General features: G+C 41.9%; 1 protein-coding gene across 8 annotated transcripts in view; it reads right to left on the reverse strand.

Annotated features, from left to right (window-relative positions):
- PTPRM (protein tyrosine phosphatase receptor type M) overlaps nt 1–23,097 on the reverse strand; it is a 665,244-nt gene extending 642,147 nt beyond the window's left edge. For all 8 annotated transcript variants that reach the window (XM_066579573.1, XM_066579570.1, XM_066579568.1 and 5 more), the window contains exon 1: nt 22,794–23,097. In XM_066579573.1, coding sequence (XP_066435670.1) covers nt 22,794–22,869 — 76 coding nt within the window. In that variant the 5' untranslated portion in view covers nt 22,870–23,097. The remainder of the gene's footprint in view (nt 1–22,793) is intronic.
- Between the last annotated feature and the right edge of the window lie 3,503 nt (nt 23,098–26,600).

A 26,600-nucleotide genomic window follows, 5' to 3' on the forward strand; every position in this document is an offset into this window, starting at 1 on the left:
TATTTGCACTGGGTCAACAAAAGCTCCTAAATAGAGTAATACTATAAAGAGGAACATAAATAAATAAACAGAGTACAGAAATGAAATAAAGAAAGTAATGCAATAAGTTTGTGGATTAAAGGGCTAATGCATTAACTAGGTCTCCTTGCTCAGTGTTACAGAATACTATTTACAGATGTGTTACATTTTCAGGCTCTGAAGGCGTTCCGGCCTGATATAACTGCTGCGGTCTCCCACACTCATTGCTCTTCAGATTACAGAGAAAAGCAATTTCTTTGTGGAGACTGGAAGCAATGAGAAACTTTACTAACTTATTTCACAGTCAAAAGATAATTCCCTCTCAGATCCCTGGGATGCTGTTCAGGGCTCTCTGTAGATGAAGATAGATTTGTTAAAGCCTTTACATGTAGCCATGTGATTGCTCACTCAGCTTCTCCTAAAGTGTATTAATTAAAAAGTCTTCCAGCTGCCCGTATTCCAAACCTCACCAGCAGTTACGTTACTAGCACAAGCAAATTGTGTAGTTGCTATTCTTGACTATTGTGGTTTCTTACTAATTGCCGCTTTTGCAAATAAAATTTGGTACTCTTTCATCAAAATGTGACATTTCCGAGAACGCTTTAAAAGAAGAAACGTGAAGGCAACTGTAAAGTCACAGCAAAGTACAAACATAACAAATATAAATTATTATAGCTGTATAAACACCTACACACTTTATATGTAGCAGTGTGGCATACAATTCTAACAGAGGGGGTCTCTGAGGTTGGATCCTCAATAACTACCACATCCGGGCTGAGGTTGAATGAAAAGGTAACTCTGCATATCTTTGATGCTCTCCATTCAAGTCTATGGGAGAGGGAGACAGTCAGGCCAATCATGTGGCCTCAGATCCTAAAGGACAACCCCCTTCCCCAAACCAACCAGATGGTTATGTCATATCTTGGAGATATACTATATAAGTGGTTGCTTAAAACAACATTAAGCCACACCACTAATGCCAAATGTGAACTAGAAGTATATAGTATGTATATGCAAAGTATTTGGACCTTATTCTGTACAAAACTGACAAACATATAGTACTATGGATGTCCCAGCTCTACTACTAGGCTGTATAGGTCCAAGGAATTAGGGTGCTTTCACATCTGCACTGGGGACTCCACTTTCCTGCTCCGTTCAGGGAGCAGGAAAGGGGAATCCCTGCGGCTGAATGGTTCCTTCTCTGGACGGATTCGAAAAGCGCCAGGCAAACCCTATTGACTATTATTGGGTCTGCTGGCTTTTTGCCTAGCTGGACGGCTTTTGAATGAAAGAAAATGTGCTGCATGCAGTGCTATTTTGTCCGGTATTTTGAGCCGCATCTGTGATGGAACCTCTGGCCGGCGGATCCAACGCAGAGGTGAAACCACCCATGGATGTTTTGGGTTCCTTACAGCAGCCCATACATCTTCAATAGTTATTGGCTGAAGTCACATTTAACTGAAAACTATTTCTGCCAATTTCTCCATACACATGGACTCTCGGTTTGGCCAAGAATTCATGTGTTTTCAATAGGCAGATAGTGTCTAAGATAAAACTAGGATATACAAACTGACAAAAGCAACAGCAAAAGTACCATTACACCAGTCAGTATAAGAAAGCCAAAAGCAAGGAATGGTGTAACATGAAACGACTGAGGAGCAGGTTTTGTAAGCTGGGATGCAGTACTGCGCCATCCGTAAACCTAGCCCTGCCAACCCTAATAAGTATAATTGAGCACTAGCTTCAGAATGGGTGAGCCTGACAAGGAACCAATCCCAATAGTGCCCTCATTTATTCCCTGTACTACTATTCCAATGCATAACCTCCACAATAAACCAATTTCAGACTCTTACCAACATGGGTTGGCCTTCAGGATAAGTAGACTTGGAAACTAATATTGACAGTACTGTATAGGTTGGTACCATTCTGTAGTCCTGTGCAGTACATGGTGAGGCGTATCAGTCCTACAGCTCATGCACCATAAGATACCTAAAGATCATGAGCAGTTAAGAACAGTAACGAATTAAGACCTGTTGTCCCGCTTGCGTCATCAGGTGGAGGTCCCCAAGTAGAACTTATGTTCACATATTTCGTTTTTCAAAGTACTCCACAACTCTATATCCACCATGGGCATAAATTACAATATGATTATCATATTCACTTAGTTATGAAGCAGCCCAAGACATTATCTGAAAATTAATTGCAGTTTTATGCAGCTTTTGTGCAATGTTGATTTCTTTAATAAACAATCACTTCTTTACATGGTACAGATTCTCCCGAATTACATCCTTATCATTTACAGCATGGCGTTCATAAATATTTATATCTCCACAAGCTGGAATGATCAGATTCCTTGAACTGATAATCAGTGTCTTCTTGGTTTGCACTGCTGGTCTAAATGGTTGGGGAATATATGCCGACTAAATTTATGAATATTCAAAATATTAAGATATTTTTATAAAGAGTTTGCCCAGCAATTTTGTGTTAGATTAAATCTGAATAGTTGGGAACTCAATGATCTGCAAAGCGAGATGATGTAACAAATGAAAAATGCATTTTATCTAGAACGGCTTCATAGTCGGAATGCTTCAGAGATTAGGATTGGTAGAGATTAGAGATGAGCGAGTATACTCGCTAAGGACAATTACTCGATCGAGCATTGTCCTTAGCGAGTACCTGCCCGCTCGGAAGAAAAGGTTCGGCTGCCGGCGCGGGTGACAGGTGAGTTGCGGTCATGAGCAGGGGGGAGCGGGAGGGAGAATGAGATTTCCCCTCCGTTCCTCCCCGCTCTCCCCGCCCGCCGCTGGCAGCCGAATCTTTGCTCCCGAGCGGGCAGGTACTCGCTAAAGGCAATGCTCGATCGAGTAATTGTCCTAAGCGAGTATGCTCGCTCATCTCTACTAGAGATGCTTAGCGAATGACAAGTCTTATGTAGGGTTTCCTTGGAGGTTGAAGGCATGAAAGATTTGGTATACAGTCATCTTCTGAAAGCTGGCAGTTTAATACAGTTTCTGTACACTGGTTATGATACGTAGGAGGCCTAATAAATAGCAATATCCTTAAATTCTCCTAAATAGGGTCCTCCTACAGGTCTTTTTGTTGCAAAGGTTTTTTTTTTTCTATTACATTCAATTCTGGCCTTAACAGAATTTTCCAGGAAAACATATAAGAGAAGATCTCCAGGATATTTTTTAATTTATGCCCCATTTGTAAACCACATTAAAGCGACCCTCTAGTTTTGGGACAAAATTCAGTCCTGGAGGTGTAAAGAGTATACTGTATTACCTGTGGTTGTTCTCTGCCACCGCTCTGATCAGCCAGTTCTGAGCCTCTATTTCGGCCTTCCATGATGGCTGCAACAATTTTCTAACTACCTAATGCATACTGTGCACTGCTTTCTTATTGGCCAGTGCTAATGACGTGAGCAGATAGCGCATTAGTAGTCTAACACTACCAACAAACTGTGGGGAATAGGTAATCTGAAGATTATGTTGGCCATCTTGGAAACAGGACCTCCAACCAACAGAGAACAACTGCAGGTAATATGCTTCCTCCCCCTCCTGGAACAGAATGTTGTCCCCAAACTGCAGGGTTGCTTCAAGTAGTACGCAGTACTGGGAACTTCTTTACCCAATGATTTATCGAAAAACTATTAGCTCTGGTCTTGGCCACAGGAAGAACAGGTAACTCACAAACATACCACAAAGTTTGCTATGTTGACCAGAGTCAGTCTCTTTATGCAAGTCTATGGGGATGTTAATGTGAGTCTCATAGACTTGCATAGAGAGACTTGACTTCCAGTGCACGCAGCAGACACTGTGAAAGGTTGTCAGAGTATGCCTGTGTGTTGCGTGTGAAGGTGGGGGGTTGGGGTGGTAAGAGTGTGATCTACCAGTGGCTGGGAGAGGAGCTTCTAATTCTACATTGAAGCCTCTGGTAGTTTACAAACCATTCTTCTTTAATGGTCCATGCTTAGGCTAAGCCATCAATGTGTGATTAATGGGTGTTGGACCCCAGGACTTGTACTAACCACATTGATAAAATATTGATTTAGATGGTCACGATCCCCTGCCATTGCTGTCACAGCAGCGGCAGAGGATCGTGACCATCTCCAACTGACCATGGTCACGATCCTGACCATGGTCACTGACCATCTCCAACTGATATCAATGGGGCCGCGCCGCTTGCCACCGACCCAAGTGGAAACATTGGTCGAGATCGCAAAAACAATGGACATGCTGCGATTGTGTTTTTTAAAATATCGCACATGTGAATGTAGCCATTGGCTTCATAATTTTGCGATTTCTCGGAGCCTCGCAGCGATGGGAAATCGTGCGATTTCATCGCCAGCATGAAGGCGCCCTTAATTGTAGAAATCATTGTCTGCAGGCAGTAGCTGTTAATTACATGTCCATTGTACCTTACACAGGGATTATATAGGGGGTTATGGCTATGTTGAGCCATAACCCTCTAGCCATAAATTGATGTAACAGGAATGTGTCTAATATGCCAAATAATGATACCAAATATTTTAAACTGTGTGCGCCATTTTGATAAAGTTTGGTGCAATATACATAATTTTTACAAACTCAAACATTCATGCACTGATAAATCTTTCCCAATGTAACAATGTGAACAAGTATGAGAATATTGTCTAAATCTACACCTGTGGCTCTTGGTCCAGGAATAATATTTAGCCTTCAAGTGTAGAGATGAGCGAACGTACTCGGTAAGGGCGATTTTGCAATCGAGCACCGCGATTTTCGAGTACTTCACTACAAAAGTACTCGGGTGCGCTGTGGGTGAGTGGGGGGTTGCAGAGGGGAGTGGGGGGGAGAGGGAGAGAGACAGGGCTCCCCCCTGTTCCCCGCTGCTACCCCCTACTCCCCTCTGCAACCCCCCGCCCCACAGCGCACCCGAGTACTTTTCACCCGAGTAGTGAAGTACTCGAAAATCGTGGTGCTCGATTGCGAAATCGCCCTTACCGAGTACGTTCGCTCATCTCTATTCAAGTGCTTTAAATTTTATGTCCCTACTATAAGACATTCCAAAATTTAAAGGGCGATTTTGGAAAAAAGACTTCTAGATTTAATCAAAGTATATGTCTCCATATGCATAAAACATATGAGCCCGGCAGCTTCCTACATAGACGCCGATCCTCCCGGCTCCTGCTTTACATGTGATGCATGAGCATATTGCTCTGACAATGAACTGCCGACATCTCTAGAAAACAACAAGGCACAAGTCTAAAAAGAGACAAAGTGACCTTTACGTTCTGCATATTTTACCATGTTCCGTAAAGGTACAATATTCTCCTTATCTCCATCCAAGACAGAATCAATAGACACGGGACATTATAAACCAAAAGTAATAAGAAGGGAATTGAGTAATATGAAATATTTTATAATGAAAGCGCTGTGCTCTTACATTTACATATATTCAATAAAGAACTCTCGAGCCTTCATTTGTTAACCACTTGTCTGATATAAGTAGGCCATATAGGACCTGCTAGAAAAAAATTTATATATATATATATATACAATTTTATAAGTTTAGACAACATTCCAAATTACGTCATAAGTAACTTTACTTTGCAGAGAAAGTCCGACTTCTGTGACCCTTCACTGACCAAACTTGCGTTCAGTAATTCAGAGAATTTCCTACAAAGTCTCATAAACCCGAGAGGTCCTACCGAAGGAATACGATATATTTATAAATAGTGAGGTCTACATCAGTAACGTCTTAAGCCCTCCTTATCCAGTTTTGAGATGGTATATTTCTTGCCAAGATGGATTTAAAATTAGCCCCATCTGTCATCCTGTAATATGAGAAGTCTGAAACATACAAGTCATCTTCGCACTTGCTGGATTTGCACCAACAGTTTGTATTCAGATTTCCTCACACTTAGAAAATGTCTTATAAATTGTGAGGAAAGATGCCAGTATGTTGTACGGCACTGGAAGCTTCCATAACCACTGCCAGAGGTACACCTCACCATACTACCGCTTCTTGTACTGTGCATATCATTGTAATACACTTTAGATGTAAAGCAATGTGTCCTGCTAATCCCGTCACTGCTATCATCACAATATAAAATCCAACGCATTGCAGTCATACAGCTGATGTGGTGGAAAATATGTCATCTGCACTTTATAGGTTGAACAAGACACCCACCATACTCAATAAACAAGAAAGGGTACAAGACCTGAAAAAAAGTCTTAATACTCAAAAGAAAATGTTAATCCTTTAAAGGACCCGGCCTATGTTGGCCATGAGGACACTACGATTTTTGGAGGATTTTTCTCCCCACCTTTCAAAAGCTGTAATTTAATTTTTCCATCGAAATGGCGATATGAGGGTTTGTTTTCTTTGTGTGGCGAACTGTAGTTTTTATTGGTACCATTTTTTGGGTACATATAATGGGTACTAGTGCAGTATGTCTCCACCAGAAGTATGAGTGGAGACATGGGTGGTCTGGGCTGAGTTACAGGGAACAACCAGGTCACACCAACAGCTGCGGATTGGCTGCCGCACACACACCTACCCAGGCACACATGTACCGGCCATCCCCCTGAAAGCTCACACATCTCCCTCCGCCAGCCTCCCATCTCTGCTCCCACCCCCCCCACCCCCACTGACACAGCCGGTCACTCGTGGTCACTTTCCCCACCGCCCTCCCTTTCATCGAGCCACACCTGCATTTCTGCTCCCGTTCCCCACCAGACCTGCTCTCACCATCGCCGCCACTAATCAAGCAGGGAGGATGAGGAAGAGGATGCAGGCTGTTAACCGCTGGGTCACTGCCGCTGCCGCCACGGCTATTCAGCTTTGGCTGCTTGACCAGGGAGAAGAAGGAGTAGGAGGGGGATGAAAGCTGTATACTACCCGCAAGGTAGCCAATCAGCAGCTATAGGCGTGACCTGGGCGTTCCCTGTAACTCAGCCCAGCCAACCCATGGTTCCATCCATACTTCCAGTGGAGACATACTGCACTAATAACCATATAATATATTGTAAAATGTCTTAATTTTTTAGGGAGGGCAGGAAGAAAAAAAACCATCAATCCTGCCATTTTTTTTACAGTGTTAATTAAACAGCTTAAGTGGCATGACACATTTTTCTGTGGGTTGGTAAAATTACGACGATAACAAAGATTTTCCACTTTTGCTAACAAAAACCTATTTTTGGGGGGGAAATTATTATATTTTTGCATCACTGCATTTTAAGTCCCATCACTTTTTTAATTTCCCATCCATGAAGCTCTGTGAGGACTTGTTTTTTACATAACGAGTTGCAGTTTATTGGTACCAAACTGGGGTACATACAGCTTTTTTGATCACTTATATAGCATTTTTTGAGAGGCGAAATGCACAAAGTAAGCAGTTTGGCTCCATTTTATAGTTTTTACCGTGTAGGATAAATAGTATGTTCAATTTATTGTACAGATCGTTATGGATATGATATCAAATGTAGTTTTTTTATTTTTAATCTTTTTTATACAGAGAGGCATAAGTGTTTTTTTAAATGTCCCTAGGGGTTAACAGTGGGGATCGGCATTCTCACCTCTGCAATACTCTTGCATTAAAAAAAAGAGACAAAGTATTTAAAAGGGAATCTATCGGTTTAAAGATGCTGTCCAAACTGCAGGCATCATGTTATAGATATATCGCTTTGTGGGGAAGAATTCAGTACAACTTGTATTTTATCCATTTAAACCTCTGCACATTCTGAGCTGAACAGTCCGATGGGCGGAGATATCGGCGATTAACAGCTATTTATGCATATACAGTGATTCATTTAATAAGCTATTAAAAAGTTATAAATCCTGTAATGTGGCCACGTATGACCAATAAAAAAAACAAAACTCCCATACAAGTACAAAGCAGCCGACAATGATGCAACATGAAGATAATCTCCTGCGCCGACATCACGCAGTCTCTAACACATATTTCCCCAATAGCGTGTACACGGAAGGACTTATTTTCTGTTTACTGGCAGTGTGTGGGCACAATATAACACCACCAATACTGTGACAGGTTTTTGTTAAATCTCGGTTTTATTAGCGAAGCACTTAGAGTTACAAAATTGATCTGGACCAGCCTGACATCCTGATGTAGGAGTCAGCGTCCATTAAACGCTAACCTTCAAGTTAGTGAAAATGAGAGGTTTTATCACAGTTGAGTTGTTCTTACTTCCGAACTTTTCAGACAAAGTACTCTAAACTTCATCCCGCTACACACAAATAAATGATATATCTTATTTCCAGGCACTGTGGAGAAAAGTATAGTAGTTATCTTACAAGGATATCAGAGGATATGTCAACTGTACATAAATTCTACAACGGACAGCCCCCTACTATTTCTGGAACAAACACATGATTATGTCAATAGGTGCTACAAAAAAAAAAGTCAAGTGCAAGAACCCCCTCAAAGTCAACCTATTTAGTTTAGGTGTCAGAGGCTCCATTCGAGGTTACCGGCACAGATCCGGCTAAAAATCCCAGTCATAATTGCTGCCCTATTTTGTCCAAGAAAATGCCACAGAGCATAACGGAAGCCAAACAGACCCTATTCTAATCAATGGGGCCCACTTGGTGCCATTGGATGGCTCAGTTTGGGCTCCTCTAAACGGAAACCCCAATAGAAGCATTTAGTTAGGATTTCACAATTGCTGTTTGATTGAGCACATGTAGATATATGCTGGTTTGCCATTCAGATGTGACAGAATTCTTATATGTTCGCATTGAAAATACTTGAAATAAAAGTGAATGTGATTTTGAAAAGTTTCATTCCCACACTGTGCTAGAAACCTGCGGGGATTTTAGGGCAGAGGGTGGATAATTAAGTCTGTAGGAGGCACTGTGCGTCTTGGGTTTCTTGCAAAGAAAACGGTTTTTAATCTAGGGTCTTAACTGTTATTTCATTGCAACTTTCTGCAATACTCTGCCTTGGGTTTACCATAAAAAGTAATTCTGTGAACCGAAATGAAAGGGACACATTATCTACCTGGAGTACCATCTCAATATCTCTGGTCCCAAGGTGCTCTTCCAATTGCTTCAGTACAAGTGAGATGAGAATCTGTACAGCATCCAGGATAGGTTACATCCCCCAGGATATAGGACAAGTTACATCCTCCTTAAAATTTCATTGTAGTATCCAAGACATTAAAGGGGTTTTCCGAGTTAAAAATGTCTTGTCCCCAAGCTCTAACAGCTTGAACTCCTCTCTCCCGACTCCCTGCCTGTTCTGCACCACAACAAGCAGTCTCCCCTGTGATGTACTGCTTACAGGCTGCGGCAGCCTGTGTACAGGACATCACAGGCTACTGCAGCCAATCACAGAGATCAAAAATTTATGAGTTGCCGAAAGAGAGTCTTTATACTTTTTTTGACCATATGGAATAGCTGATTTGATTATGCTATTCAATATAGAGAGATATCCAGTAGAAAAAGTGCAATGGGACCCTATGGGCAACATATGTTACTGCATGCTTATACAGTGTCATATACGTCAGACGTATACCTCTGAAAGGAGGCTCAATGCTAAGGTGAACCATGCATATATAATACTCACATATTTCACTCTAACAAACTAGACATGACTGAAATTATTCAGAAACTGCTATATTTTATGGCAAAATGGAGAGCAGAGAAAAATATAAAATCTAAAAAATATTGTCAAAACAAAAAACTTATGTCCCTAATTAGTTCACATGAAAATATTTAAATGTCCAATACACTTTTGAGACAACTTGTGTGTATATGACAGCTAATATGATAACTAGCAAAAGTGCAAATTTTATGCACCCAAAACCCCAAAAGTGCTGGCCACTAGCCGCCTCCTTTCCTTTTAATTTGCTGGCCACTGCCTGTTGAGGTAAGTCTATCTCTAGTAACAAAGATAGCGAGACTGATTACCAGAAGCGTGTGAGGGGTATATTGCTCATAGACATCTATGGTAGTCTGTGTTATAAAGAGTTAGAAAGCAAAAGCTGTTTACCCTATTTCCAGTCTATGGGAGACATCATAGCAGCTAGTCTCCCATTGAGGCCGAGCTCACACAAACAGGTTGGATTCCACATGCAGATTCCCGCAGCAGAAGAACTGCCATCATTTGCTAAAGGTAATTCAACCATTCTGGCTTTACCTTTAAAGTCGCGAGTGTTTCCACGGCGCATATACAATGCTGATTGCATACGGGCGACAGAACACTTGCAATCATTGACTTCAATGGACTTGCATGGAATCCATGCTGTCATTTTTCTTTCTCGCAGAATACAGAACACATTTCCACGAATGTGAACGAAAAAGCGAAAATAAATGCCTTTCAATGCCTGCATTCGACTGTGGATCTTCTGCGCGGACAGCGAATGCGAATTCCGCAATTCAAAACCTCCCATATGAGCCCGGCCTGACTCCAAAAAAGACTAAAACTTGAAAATATAAACTTGTGAAAAAGGCAGGACAAGTTACATAATGGACAAAAATAGGGTTATCTTCATATATCGCTTTTAGGGTTGCAGAGGGTCGTTACAGACTCAACAGCTAACAACAACAACAAGTAAACATTTCTGAAAAGTGACCTGAAAGTGCAACGCAAAATACAAGATAAAATATGCAAAATACATGAGAAGAAGGAAAACAACACATGCACTTTAGATTTCAGTGAACATATTTAGTAACAACGTATCACGTCAACAAGTCACGGAACCCGATAACACTATAAACTATCGTATCTAAATCAGTGTAGTTAGCATTCTTCATTCTACAATGGTAAGCCCAATAAAGCAAGATTTAATAAGTTGAGTAGTTCTGTAGCCATTAAACTCTTCATTCCTTGAGAAGATTGTCGGAGGCTTTTCGTACAGTGTATTATCTGATCACTGTGCAGGGAATGTAAAGTTCATCCTCAGCAGCTGCAAGCATCATTCAGCCCCATCCAGCAGCCGGGCGCTTGCATCCTGCACTGTGCTGAGTGGACTTGGAGATGCAGCTACACCTAGTGATCAGCCACAGATCACAGCAGGCTAAGCTTTTCAACCCAGACGGCAATTTATCTGTGTTTTACAAGTGCTCTTTAACTTGGGATCCTTTAAACGGGGTTAAATACATTGAGACCACACAGGAATCTATGCAGTACACAACTTAATAACTTTGTATCTATTAAAAGCAGCACACAACAACAAACAAGCCAAAAAGTATCATAATAGTTTATAAGAAAGAATTGTAGCATTCAACAGGGCTGTCATTAGAAAAAAGCCTTTCCCCCAAAAGTAATAAACTACCAGCGATCAATGTCCTTGATTTGTCTGCTGTCAAAGCGGTCATACATCATTTGAGCCATTTCTCTGTATGTGGAAAAGGCTGGGTTCTCTGTAACGAATACTTCACATTATCAAAATCAGCAGAAACACTTTGAAGGTGACAGTAATGAGCAATAGGAATGGTAAGAACAGAACAACTAAATTGCAATACCCCAAGACACTCGAGGAAACAATGGAGCACCAAAGAGTAGACTTGAATTTATGAGCTAATTATAAATATTAAATGTCCTTCCGAGAGTAACTCCTCAGCTAAGTGACACTCTCTCCACTCTTTAATCAGTGGCATGGATTAAATTAATTTCCGATTTGTCCAGAATTAATACATTAGGTAATACAACTCAAATACGATTCAGAAGTTATTACCCTCTCTATAGTTTCCAAGTCTTATAGGAACGTTCATGCGTTTCCAGTCTGATTAAAAGCTAAGAAGTAAATGGCAAGGACATGTTCACACTGCTATCCTTGTTCGTCGTACATCATTCTTACCAAATATGTCAAGGCATGAAAAGTAGTAAAGAAAGCAGATGATTAAATACGGATATATCTGATCTAGACTTTATCTATTTAGCTTAGATCAACTAAAAGTGTGCCTCCTCAGGCATCTGCTTAAAGGGGTGGCCTCATCACCAAAACTACTCTCCATGTATCAGAGCAGGGCATAGAGACATCATAAAGAGGGTTCATACCACCTAATAGAGGGGAACATACAGCATATCCTGCTCTAGCAGACCTAAGCTGTCCATGAAGGTGCCATTTATTTGAGTGCCAGTCACTAAATGCTACAATTTGTATTCTATGTACAGCCAATTGGAGCTTTTGTGATGATAAGCGCTGCTTGCGCTGGGTTTTCGAAGCCACGTTTGTGGTGATCAGTTGATGGTCCTGCTAGGTTTTATCAGAAAAAGCCTGTCTTTATAAGATAATGACCATAGGATCTAAGTCAAGATATCACTAACAAATGTGTCTATAGACAGCCTCAAACTGTCAGGGCATGTTAGGAGCTGTAGTTTCACAAGTTACAGAGCCACAAGTTGGAGATCACTGCCAACGAGTAAGACAAGGAGAAGGTCTATTATTATTTTGGCTTATTTTATTTAATCAATACAACCATTCTATAATGGGCTTCTTGGTGAAATTGAGCTTATAGTCTGCACTATATTTGCATACACTGAGCTGCAGTGAAACCCATAAGGATATGTTCACAGGTGGTGGATACTATGCAGATTTTCTGGTGCGGATTTTGACTCAAAATCAGTTGCATATCCGCAGTTCATTTCAGCAGATACAGCGTTCCCCTCACTATTAAAAGGGTTCTGTCATTAAAAAGAAAATAAAATTCTATACTCACCTATTTCTTCCACATCAGCCTCCTTACTACATCTTCTCATCGCTGAGCTTCTCCAGCGCCCTGAGCTCACCACACGCTGGCCACCTTGTTATGAAGCTGGTATCCTTCTGGCCAGGTCAGTGAAGGTCCTGTTCCTGTGCTGTAGCGTTCACAGCCTAGGAAGGAATCCTGATCTATTTCAGAGGCAGCTCGCATGAGCAGTTTCTGCAGTAGATCAGAACTCCCCCTGCTGGCCTGTGAGCTGTGACGTAAGGTAAATTGGCTGGCAGGAAGAAGACTGTCGGCAATGTACGTATCCTCACAGGAAGGAGAGGAATCAGACAGCTGGAGGCCCCCACTTCCCACCCCAGGAGACAGGAGAAGATCAGAGAGGTGAAGATTTGGTAAGTAGACTGACAGGGGAGGAATAGGTAAGTATAGAATTTTTCTTTTTTTTAATGACAGAACCCCTTTTAAGGGGATTTCTGAGACTTTGATATTTATGGTCATATCAGATTGGTCTGCCACCAATCAAATGATTAAATGGGACTCTGCTCAATCAGCTGCAATACCAGGCACAGCCACTACAAAATGAAACAATGAAGGTAATGTAGCTCACTGAAGAGCTACAACCCCTTTAATCTGTAGATAATGGGGTGCTGGTCTTCAGATTCCCACCAATCTGAGACTGATGACCTAACGTAGGCTATCAAGATCAAAATACCCCAAAACCCCTTTACACAGCTAAGGTGTAGAAACTGATCATAGATGCCTCCTAATAGAAAAGAGTTAAAAAGCAACCAACGCGGCCCAAAATAAACAGCTAGGCAATAGCAATTTTTAGACCTACGGTAATAAACATTGCTATTTTTTTAAGATGGATTATTTTAGACATGACAAGCAAAGAAACTCTAGCGTGAAGAGCTTTGGATTTCTCTCTAGAGTACTTAGAATTAATGCTCTACAGTCTGTATAGGCTACATCAGTTGGAGATAAACTGGAGAATCTTGGTCCTCGATATCAGAGACCACATTTTAATATTGTTTTATATAATATTTAATCCATAGCATAGAATCCCTTGAAAGGGAATCTGTCACCATGTTTTTGCAGCCCTCACTGAGATCAGTATCTGTGCGGCACTTTTGGAGAAGCTTGCATTTTATTAGTAGCAGCCAGGCACAGAACTAGTCCTGCATATTCATGAGCTGAACCAAGCCACGCCAACCCCGCTTTCCAGCCAATGATTGGCATCTCTCTCTCTATGCACATCAATAAGCAGATAGCAGTCAATCATTGGCTGTTGGGTGGAGTGGGTATAGCTAGCCTGCACCTCAGGAATATCCAGGACTACTTCAAGTAGTCCTCTATGTATGTGCTGCTACTGATTAAATGCAAGTTTCTGCAAAACTACTGCACAGATCCACACAGCAAACATATTACTGTAATCAGTGTGACTGCCACTACCTTATGCTGCACTCAGAGGGGTGCAAAACATGGTGACAGTCTCCAAGTAATTACTTTATAAACTTTATATAAAACTTTATAGAGACAAACAACAGGAAACATTCTTTCATCTGATAAAACACTGATGAAAGAATAAAGCAACTAACGTATTCACAACTACCGTAACGACGTTTAATACTTTAACTTTCTTAGTAAAAGCTGCAACTTCAGAAAACAGTAAGAATAGGAGGAAAATATGGCTCTGCAAATATATGCACTAATTAAGGCACAGCCTGTTGGGTAACTATAAAGGGTGTAATTTAATCTTGGGGATTCAAATGACTAAACCGAAAGACCAAAGAAACAATAGAGAATCTCCTGTTCCGACCCCTAGAGTGAGACATTTTTCTCCATATCATTATACAGGAAGCATCACTTTAATCAACGACACAATTGGAGCCTTTACGAAACAAAGTATCTGAATAGGCAAAGTTAAAGAAACATACGCCTGCTTGATACTGAGAGGATTACTTGCCGTTACACTAAGCTTAATAGAATTCCAAACATTGTAATAACTAAAGTATTTGCTACTGAAAAACAAAAGGACTCCAACCCCAAATCTCTAATCTGTCATTACAATGGATTGAACTCCTTGCTCTCTTTTTATAAACTACACCATGACTCCGTAGAAGGAAAGTAATAAAGATTACATTCTCCTAACATTTTAGCTTATTGTTATTTTTTTTTTTTAGGAAAATAGAAATATTTTATTGAAATGCAGGCTTACACATTGCACTATCACAGATAATTACCGGTCATCCTGACGTGTAACAAAGGGCTGTGGCTATCTAGTACATCTATACTGCTATCACAACTCTTTAAAGGGGTTGTCCCACCAATAGAGGTTATCCCCTATTCAGACAATAGGGCTTCAACAAGTGGGACCCATGCCAATCAAGAGAATGGGGGTCACAAAGGTCTCATGAATAGTGCAATGGTCAACACCACTCCATTAATTTCAATGGGACAGCCGGAAATGGACAAACGCTTGAATTCACTTATTCATTAGTCCCACAGACATGAATCAAGATGTGATGCGCATACGTGACCAATGTTCCATTCATGAAGTGACCTTTAGGTCCCCATTCTCACGATTGGTGGGGGTTCCAACAGTTGGACCCCCACTAATCAGGTACTTATCTATCCTGCAGATAGGGGATAGCTTCTATTGATTGGACAACCCCTTTAAGCTACTACTCTATTACTTATCTCTCCAAGAAAACGACAACAAAGCTGGTAATTAGTCTAAAGATCAGGCCAACTTTACTTTCCGGGGAAGAATGTAAAATATGGTTTAGCCTTTTTTCCTCAGGAAATCTAATACAATGAGCAGCTATTGTGGCTCTTTGTCCCATTCCCTGACCATGAAAATAAAGTCAACAACTAGTTTCACAATCCTGTTGTTGCTCTGACATACAAGCATTTATCAAATTCTTCTGCCATTTAAGTCTAAAGCTAGACTGAAACATTATTGCTGTCCTTCTGAAATTGCCGTTAGTAGAAATCCACTGAGTCGCGTAAAAATAACTACCGTATAGTCAAGTGACTGTCTTATTCCAATTGCTGCTTGATAGAATTTATAAACAGTGTTTAAAAGTTCTGCTACTTTTCATGTCATGATTACTCTAAGGAAAGAAGTCTAGCCATAAAGTCTCAGTCTAGCCTTGGGGCTCATGCACACCACCTTTAGGGCTCTGCACCAGCACAGAAATGTACAGGGATGTAATGCACCACCCGTAAGTTTCTATGGGAACACACCGTACCTCTATTTTACAGATTTTAAATGAAAGACTATCACCTACTTTTAGCCCTATAAGCTAAGCTATGGCCCCCTGTCCATGCCATCTGAAGCTTTTCATGGCATTGCTATGGAAAGCACCGGCCCCCTGTGCACCAGCGGAGAATCATTGCGATTCTCTGCTTGCGGCCGGCAATTCGCAGCATGCTGTGAATTGCCTCGATTCTCCACGGTCAGCCTATCTATTAGATTAGGCTGACCGGTGGAGATTCGTCTGCGGCTCCTGCTCCCGGGCGGTGGCAACACAACGCTAGTGGACAGGGGGCCTTAGTCTGAAAGTAGGTGACCCATGGCGTCTGGAATGTAAATTTCATACTTGGCTTCCCTGCCGTTCCCCCTTTGCCAGCCACTGAATGCACTGAGCGACAACTTCCAGCGCTGACTCAAGGGGATCGACAGGGAAGTAAGTATTAAATATACATCCCCAGACTCCAAGGGTCACCTACTTTCAGACATAAGCTTAGCTTATAGGGCTAAAAGTAGGTGACAGATTCCCTTTAAGTTCATCTGACATGTAGTGACATCTGGGGTATCAGTCACTCACTAGGATCTCCATCTTTCAGTAGACAGTAGGCACACAGAGTAAATTCCCTTCCACACTAAGGTTCATTACAATCGGGCTCTACTAAGCTTTATTATGCTTCTTCACAGCAAATATTTCACATAGTTACAGTGCATAAAAACAAATCCTGAATGTCTGGCCTCTTAATAAACATTGCTAATAACTAAGAAGCCTAGCACCTAAAATTTTACATGCCATGAACCAGTAAAGGGTGCATCACCTATCCTTTCGTGCAACATGGTCACTATCATACAGCTCCAAAGGCTTGTTTTAGTAGCCAGTATCTTTCTCCCTCTAGGTTCAGAATGGGAGCCACAAATGAAGATCTCACACCCCTTTTTAATGACCCTTTCAGGTGGAGCATAACCAGGCAACTCCACAGCAGAGAACAACCCTTCTCTACCGAGCATTTTCCCAATATATGGCCCCCTAGTGGCTCTAGCACGCCACTGCAGTGGCTTCTCCACCACTATGTACATTTCTACAGGCAAACTACCAGACAACTATGCATTGTGAACCTTTACATATGTTACTGTATTGAATTAAGCTCATTAATACGCCTCTGGCTTTATTATTGAATCAACGCTTTATAAGCATGAGCCATTATATAAAATTCTGATGCAATTCTAACCTTACTCTTGGAATATCTGGGGATAGAAACTTTTTTTTAAATAAATGTAAACATGCAAAATGTTTATAATTATGGGCTGGATTAAACTATAAGGCCACTCTCAACCACAGCGCTTTTTATAGCATTTACCGCAGCGTTTCAACCCCTGTGCTTCATGCTGTAAACCGCCTCCATTGATTTTAATGGTGCTTCGCAGACTAGCGTTCAAACTCGGCGTTTCTAATGCTGCGTTTTTTGAATGATGTCGGCTCTATTTTTGGGCATTTTTGCGTTTAACGTACACGATCACCCATTGTAATGATGGGATGCATTGAAAATGCTGTTGAATGCGTTTGAAAACGCAGTTCAAAAAAGCGTTGAAACGCGGCATTTTAACAGACGCTGGATGAGAGCAGCTTAAAAATACTTTTCATAGGATTACCCATGTAACAACATCACAGTCGTGTTATCTTCCATTTATACCACTAGCATTGCTGAATATTCTACCTACAACATTATAACAACCACAACTTGAGCTAGGTCTGGACTAAGTAGTTACAAAGAATCACTAAGCAGTACAGGCTGTGTGCTCCTAGCAGTAGTGAGTTGGGATATTTAACACTAAATTTCCTTTTCTTTTGAAATGTTATAATCTGGCTTTCTTCAGCTTGTAAAGAATGTCTGAAGGAGCCTTCCTTCTCAATGCAATGGAAAATTGGAACACTGCACACAGTATCTCTGCCATGTATTCACAGACAGACTATTATAAAGGAGGAAAACTTTGGAGTTTCACAAAACGTAGTTCAGGGGCTCGCAGGCTATTACAAAGCACAGCAATCCACTGCAGGCAAGGGAAAGGCATGTGGATAAAAGAATGGGAAGACATACACGGGGCTGGTGGGGTTCTCATTTATAACACAAGGAGGTGTAACATCTTGCTCAGGACTAGATAACTGACTGAGGGAATAAGTAGGCTCTACTGCTAGGTAAATGCCATTATCCTGTGATGGCCTACAGTTTGGTGGAAATATAATGTACTTTACTTGTGTGTATAATAGATACACAGCTGCCACAACGATCTACCATCAATACCAAGGCAGATATCATAATAACTCAACTTTTTTCAGTTATGTATGGCTGCTTTTACACCTGCGTCAAGGATCAGTTTAGAATTTCCATGATCCATTTTTGGAGGAGAGGAATTGGAATAAAACTGAAAAAAAATTGGGATCAGTCTTTTTCCCATTGATTTCAATGGGATTTAAAAAAAAGAAGAATGAAAGACATTCTGCTAGGGTTCTGGGGGGGGGGGGGGGGAGGGTTGATGGGAAAATAGCACAGTCTGCGGCGCTATATTTCCATTAAAAAAATGCAAACCTGATGGAGTGGAAGCAAACTGAAGCCTTTCCGTTTGCTTTTCTTTTTTTTAAACCCCATTGAAATCAAGGATGGAGGGGGGTGGGGGGTTGAATGATCATTTTTTGCCTGATTTCAGTTTCTCTCCCCCAAAACCAGAGCAGACCGACTCAAACCCTGCACTGAGCCCTAACGCAGGTGTGAAAGCAGCTTAGGTTGAATACAATAGATGAAGATAGAGTTTATAGATAAACTACAAAGTAAACTATGGCTCATTCCATGACCCTTTAATTGTACTTGCATCATAGTTATCACAACTTGACATGGAAGTGAACTTAGAGCATTCAGTACAAACCATCAATCCTCTCAATTAGCATTACAGACACAGGGACACTTCCACTGCTACATGAAGGCTGATACTTAAAGTGATCCTGCACCTTCTGAGATGCTTAAAAAATATATATGTTCAAGAAAATCAGGAATAGCAATTCCCAAATATAAAGCAATCACTCAAGAGGCTTTCATTAGCCACAGAGGTGTTCAACTTGGTAGGGAGTCTGACTCATAAACCATGTGAATTAGTTACATTACAGGCTTTTCCATAGCCATTCTGATACTGCCAAATATATTATGAAATTGCTATTTATGTAACTCCACAATATCACTTGTAAGTCAGCTTGCTGTTATGATAAAAGTGTTTATCTTCTTGTTTAAACAGTAACCATAAAATATAAAACAGAAATATACTAAATATTTGATAGCTAAATAAATAGCTACATTAATTCCTAGTGGGAAGTAAACACTGATCAATGATAACATTGACCGGATACTTATACACGCTATATTTCTATGTTGGCAAAGATGCAAATATTGGGCTGTGTGACTAAATACATCAATGGCTGTCTGCGGTAAAATATCAGGATATAACTCAATCACAGGAAATTGTTAGTTATTTGTTAATACTAAGGGAAAAGTCTACATCATAGGTAAACAATAAGGATAACAATAGCAGCCGTTTCCTCCTTTCCTTCTAAAGAAAATAGCAGCTTATTGAAAAGTACAATTGTGGGGTGATTGAAGCAGCACTTTTCACCAACCTGATGAAAACATTATTGGGATATTATTTCACTAGTCAGCACCCTTTATTAGCCATGCCTCATATATACAACAAGCTTCATATACAACGTATCAACTTATAGAAGCACTATGCATGGCTAGAAAAAACTACAGTAAAGTCTATGTATTGGTCATAAAAGTTGGTATAATCTAGGGATATGATATAAGCAGAGTCAGGCTATACATTTGCAGTATCAATTATGCCCAAAACTGGATCTACATCTGTCAGAAAATGGTACTGTGTAGCTGCGCTCTCAGATTTTAGCACCTGAGGACTGAATTACGGAATATTATACAGTACTGTGCAAAAGTTTGGGGCAGTTGTAGAAAAATACTGCAAAGTGATTATTTTTTTTTTAACAGAAGGCGTCTGACTCCAAATGTATTCTGAAGCAGTGCAATGACCCCAAACATACAGCCAATGTTATTAAGAACTATCTTCAGCATAGAGAACAAGGAATCCTGGAAGGGATGATGTGATCCCCTACAGACCCCCGATCTCAACACTGAGTCTGTCTGGATTACATGAAGAGACAGAAGGATTTGAGCAAGCCTACATCCACAGATCTGTGGTTAGTTCTCCAAGATGTTTGGAACAACCTCCCTGCCAAGTTCCGTCAAAAACTGTGTGCAAGTGTACCTAGAAGAATTGATGCTGTTTTAAAGACAAAAGGTGGTCACACCAAATATTGATTTGGTTTAGATTTCTCTTTTGTTCATTCGCTTTGCGTTTTGTTAATTGACAAAAATATACTATTAACGCTGCTCTTTTTGAAAGTGTTCTTTCAACACCTGCCTAAAGCGTTTGCACAGTACTGTATATTCTGGCACATATAGATAGGAATCACTGATGAATGCATCTATTATATTATATAGACACACATATATGAGCCCAACTTTATATTTTACATGGGACATATCGCCACTTACTTTCTGTAAGCTAAACAATTTGTAGCCTACTTCCCAAATCCAAGGGGCGACACGGTGCTACTTATGGGACACGGCAGAAGCTTGATGTTCCAATAATGACACGAACTGAAGTGCAGTATCTTTATGGACACTGCTGGACTTCTTCTAGTTTTGTCCATAATTGCATTGTTATCGTAATGCCCTGTAATTTCCCCTGCTGATGGATCCAAATGATTGCCTTCTAAATAAAGATGCGGTTATAACTGACAATATTCTAGAGCCAAAGGAAGACATAGAAGTATCAGCAAAAGAAACAAACTACATTTACAACCAGCCATTACCTGATTATTACCCTTCATATTTCAGGACAGGCTTTTTGGATGGGACATACACATTGCGCCCAATAGGTTAATAATAAGTCAGCGCTATTACAATGTGATTGATTAAAAGGCCACGGTGTCTCCCCAGCTACATTCTATGGATTATTAAGCCGCTGATGGAGTTATAAAGCTGCTCTAAGAATTGCTTAGAAGGAATGACAAGCACCCAAGCAGCCAGCTATTCAGCAGCACAAGGCGGCTCAGAAAACTTTGCAGAGGTTGTTATTATGTGACACTGGCAGTATTCATGCTGGTGACTCTACTGACAGCATAGTCACGTCTCCCAGGCAATGCACCTGGTTCTTCCCGCTCGCCTGCAAAGCCCATACGGCATTGTTCTCCGGGACCTTGGTGTCTGAGCAGGACATGACAAGTCCAAGAGGAAATTACCCTGTTTACTTTAATGGAGGGGGTGCAGGAAAGCAGCTGGGAAGATAAGTGAGCAGAGGAAATAGGGTGGAGAATAAGAAGGCTGAAAAGTGGATGAAATGAAAAAGGAAAAAGGAAATGATGAGAACAAGCTGCGAGAGCAGATAATGATCCAGCCTGTAGTTCACTGCACTGGAGAAATCACTGCCTGCCATCAGCCTGGCGCTTCGTTTTCTCGCATCTCGTTATTTATATGTAATATACAGTAAGCTCTGCACAATGTAAATCCCATAGAAACAATACTGTCAGATACAATGTAACTAATTGCAACTTCGAAGGATCACTATTGACAGCACAAAATAGCATGTGTCATGATGGGCATTGTAGTTCCACATGGCGGAAGAGTAACTAGATGCTTAAACCCTCGTGGGGTACCAGTTTCAAAGTGCAAGACTGCAAGGAACAAACCTATAGGTCAAACAGACCCCATGGTACCACATGAGGGTTAAAGGTTGCTGCTGAAAAGGACAATGCTGCTGTGATAGAGACGACTGACAGCAGTGAATGGCATTGGTTGGGTATTTTTTGGACCTCTGGATATGGGTTTGTCACCCACAGCACCAACATGCAAAGGGGCATTGTGTACATCTCCTTCAAGCAGAGGTCCCTAACCTTTTATACCTTGTGAACCACATTCAACTTTGAGTAATAGTCAGGAGCCAAAGTAAACTAAAAAAAAAGGAGAGGCATACCGGATCACAGATTTGCAAAGATCGCTGATACGTATATCATTCAAATTGGCACTGTTGAAGGATTATTAAATGACTGCTATAATGTCAGTTGTCATGCAAGTGGCCAGAAATGTTATGGTGAGCCACATAACAAGGGGTCAGGAGCACATGCGGCTACTAATTGGGGATCATCGCCTTAAGGTATTGGTACACTTAATGTGCCTGTGCCACCTAGAAGTGGATGCCAGGTGTCATGCCAATGAGTGCTAATAGTTTCTAGACTTTGCACAGCACAGGGTACCTCTGACTTCTGGAAGTAAACGGGAGATCAGAAAGTTCCCCATCATTTCTAAAGAGTATGCAGAGCCCCCACAACTCCCCAGTAAGCGGGTAAAAGTTATGTAGGGGATGCCCTCCCTGCCAATCCCTCTACTGTCACCTATACAGTGACAACACACAGGATGTGATCTCATGTACCCTGTATGTGGTTGGCACAATCCCCAGCAACGATCCTGTGTCCGCAGTGCCTCTCATGCCATGTGTGCCTGTTTACTACTGGCAGTGGGCACACGATGCTGTTGTGTTTGCAAGCTTTAGACTGGCACAGGGATCCGTTATTTATAGGGATCCATGGATCACTCTAGTGGACCGTACAGTGACTGTAGCCATAGAAGAAGCATGCATAGAGTTAAATGGACATTTCATGGAAGCTGCCCCCCTAACTCCGCACATGGCACCATGCCCGGCTCTCCCACAGTGGCACTGACAGCTCGGGCACAGCGGCGGCACTCACCAGAGTAGGGTCCGAACGCCACAGCGGGTAGAAGTCCAGCTAAAGTCAGCAGGCAACTTGTAAACACTTTCCCCATGGCGGCTCCAGGCTGATAAATAAGTCTCCTCGCAGCAGAAAGAGCCAAGAAGCGCCTCCGGACAAGTCTTGGGAGCGCCCGCTGCCCGCCGCTGCTGCGCCGCCGAGAAGTTTGGCTGGCAGTAGTCCGGTGGGTGTGGAGTGTGCCTGGCACGGAGCATGCAGTGAGTGGCGCCGTGCCCGCTGCTTACAGTGTAGTAGTAACGTGTGTCCTGCCGCAGCTCCTCTCCGCCAGCGCCGCCCCTCACTCTACGCCATGGGATCGCGGCGGCGGCGGCGGCTGCTGAGGGCGGTGACGTCACGGCCGCCCCCCGCTCGCCCGGCTAGTGCCCCCTAGACGCGGCCACACTCGGGGGGTGACTTACCTCCCCAGATGTGTCTAACACAACGTCTCATGAGCAGCCGGACCCTGCTGGAGGAAAGTTCAAGAAATCCCTCTGTCAGATACCCACAGTGAAACCCCTCCAGGAGACCACCTCTTTGAGAAGACCACCCCCATATCCAGACCACATTTCCCCTATATTAGACATCTTCTTTAAGGGACCATTCACACAGGATGGAATTGTCCTCAGGATGTAGCATTGATGCGGATTTTGCAGATTTTGTTACATTTTCAACTGTGGAATGCGTTCCGCAAAACGTCTTGTGGAATTTCTTGTGTTTTTTTTCCCCCCCGCAGATTTTAGTTGTGGAATTACATCTGTACGATAGAAAGCTGCAAGAGCGATTCCACAAAATGGCTTTAATTCTGCAGTAGAAAACCTTTTCGCAGTGGAATTGAATTTTGCGATTTGACGCCCGGATTTCAAGCCGCACAGAAATAACATTGTGACGCAGAAATGTCCGCGCGGACTAATTCTGTCCTTTGTGAAAGTCCCTAAGAAGACCCCCTGCCCTAGAAGTCCAACTTTTAGTGCAATTTTGGGTGGCTGGACTCTCCACATGGAAAATCGCCATGCGCCATTTACAGTAGCAGCAATGTGGATGAGATTTTCAAAATCGCAGCCATACACTGCGGAAAAAATCAGAAGGACAGCACTAAATTGGTGCAGAATTCAAATCAGCAGAACATCAAGTTTAGCAGCAGACTGGCAGTGCGGATTGAACCTATTGAAGTGGTTGCTGTGAACAATCCTCAGGAAATTCCACTTCATATATATGTGTGTGTATACATTATATATATATATATATATATATATATATATATATATATATATATATATATACACACACCAATCAGCGATAACATTGAAACCACCTATGTGATATTGCATAGGACCCCCTCATGCTGCAAAATATCTCTGAGCCATCAGGGTCCTATAGAGACTCCATAAGACCTATGGAGGTGTCCAGCATTCATTATTTCAGCACTTAGTGCTGCAGTAGCTCTTCCATGGGATCAGACAAGCTAGCCTTCACACAAGCACCAGTGAGCCCTGGACCCCCATGATCTTGTTGCCAATTCACTATTTGCCCTTCCTTGGACTACTTTTGGTAGGTACTAACCACTGGGAACACCGCACAAGACCAACCGTTTTGGAGATGCTCTGACTCTGTTGTCTAGCCATCACAATCTGGCTCTTGTCACTGTTACTCAGATCCCTACGCTTACCCATTTCTTGCTTCCAACACATCAACTTCAAGAAGCGGCTGCCTAATGTATCTCACCCCCTGGCAGGTGCCATTGTCATGAAATAATCAGTTATCACTTCCCCTGTCAGTAGGTTTAATCTTATGGCTGATTGGGGTCTGGACATGATGGTATAGGATGTTTCCTTCTGAGTCTCTTTGCAGGTTATCTTTATACGCGGTTATGGGACCCTAGACATAAGAGAATCCGGTCAGGTCAGCCTGATCCCTCTGTCTTATGGGATGTAGAAATCACCTTCTCTACAACTGCAGCAAACTAGTAACAAAGTAATGGAGGAAACGGACAAAGGAAAGGAAGTGGGAACAAGCATCCAGCTGTCTAGTCCAAAGATAGTGAGATATTATGTTTTTTTCTATGGTGGCTTCTGCCGCCAGCTGCGTCTCTTGGTAGATAAAGATTTTGTCCTCAGCAAGGCTACAGTCACAGAAGCGCGAAACTCACGCAAATATGAACCACATTCTTTTTAATTGAGTCATACACATGAGAAATGCTGGGTGGTAAAAAATCGCTTCATGTCCTATTTTATCGCGTCCCTCAGAACACATCGTCCATGGTTTTCAACGGGATAGTCCAACATCGAATGCCGTACAATTTGCACACGAGTGCAATGTGTTGTTTCTCATTGAAAGCAAAAACAGGATACATGCTTAATGTATGATTTCTGGGGGGGTCCAACCCCTGGGACCCTGTAGATAATGAGAACAGTGCCGCCCTGAACCCCTTGCAAATAGAGCAAAGCTGCGCATGCGTGAGCACCACTCCATGCACAGTCTACTGAGATAGCCAAGTGTGGCACTTGGCCATAGCCAGCAGTCCCAGAAGCGAATAGAGTGTTGCTCACATATGTGCGCAGCCGCTCTCTCACTGGGGGATACGTGATTATTTTGGTGGGCTAACTCTTTGAAGTAGGACTGGTCACCACTCCTGACATGTCTGTCTTAGCAAATACTTGCATTCCTCACAATGTTATAATTCTGGAGCATCTTTTCTTGGATCTCCATGTTTTCCCTTTCCTCTGTTATTTCCACTAGAATAAATGGACAACTGGGTGGCACCATCACAGTGAATTGGAGGTACTGTGGATTTTACAATTCAGCGTAAGATATAGGTTGAGTGTGGAAAATGATATTTCCAGTGTGGAATGCCTTTGTTCTACAACGTCTTACAATCTGCACTGACACCGCATTCCATTGTCTATACATTTCCTAAAACGGCTTTTCTAAAAACAAAGCAAAGCAGCTGCCAATCACAGCCAAACAGAGGTATTACACTGATGCGTTACTTTACATATTTGTCTTTTCATTGAAATGTTATCTATCATATGACAAGTATAATATTACCCAGTTGTATGAAGAGTCAGTAAATTCAATGCTATAACACCCAACAGAATAAAAACAGTATTAGGCTCTGTTTCTTACATGCATTTCCTCACTTCCATCGGGGCTTCCTCTGTTTTTGACAGCGCGTTTAGTGCAGTCTGCAGCACTATTCTTCCAGTCACAAATACTGGATCCCAAAAGAATCCTTACAGGCTCTATTATACTGTAAGTTAAAGGGCCACTCCAGTGAGAACACATTTTTCGATCACTGCACCCCTCACCTGATTCTCTGTTACATTCTGGCCATATTCTATATGTATTACACTCACTTCCTTGCAGTGCAGCTTCCTGTCTGATACCTATCAGGCACCATCTTGCTTTTTAGATTTCTCCCTGATTTCTTTTCCTCGATGTTATGCTGGCAATCCGATGATGCATCAGCACAGGATCACATGATCAGCTAGAGCCAGGGCCATCTCTGCCTGCTAGGAGGACAGTGTAAAGATCATAACCCCCTATATTTTCCTGAATAAACTAAGCACCATAAGTATACAATCATGAAAGATAAACTGATATCTTCATTATAACTGTTTGATCATCATCAGTAACTGACTGGAGTTTCTGTCCTTCCCTGTGGAGAGTCTGTGTTCTAGTGGCTAAAATAATGACTCTTAGGTAGTCTCAATGAGATCACATGACCCAGCTGAGGAGAAGGAGTCTGGGAGTTTTCAGATAGAAAGGAATAACTATAGACGGTAACAC

This window comes from Eleutherodactylus coqui, chromosome 9, assembly GCF_035609145.1.
Source record: "Eleutherodactylus coqui strain aEleCoq1 chromosome 9, aEleCoq1.hap1, whole genome shotgun sequence".
Taxonomy (NCBI): domain Eukaryota; kingdom Metazoa; phylum Chordata; class Amphibia; order Anura; family Eleutherodactylidae; genus Eleutherodactylus; species Eleutherodactylus coqui.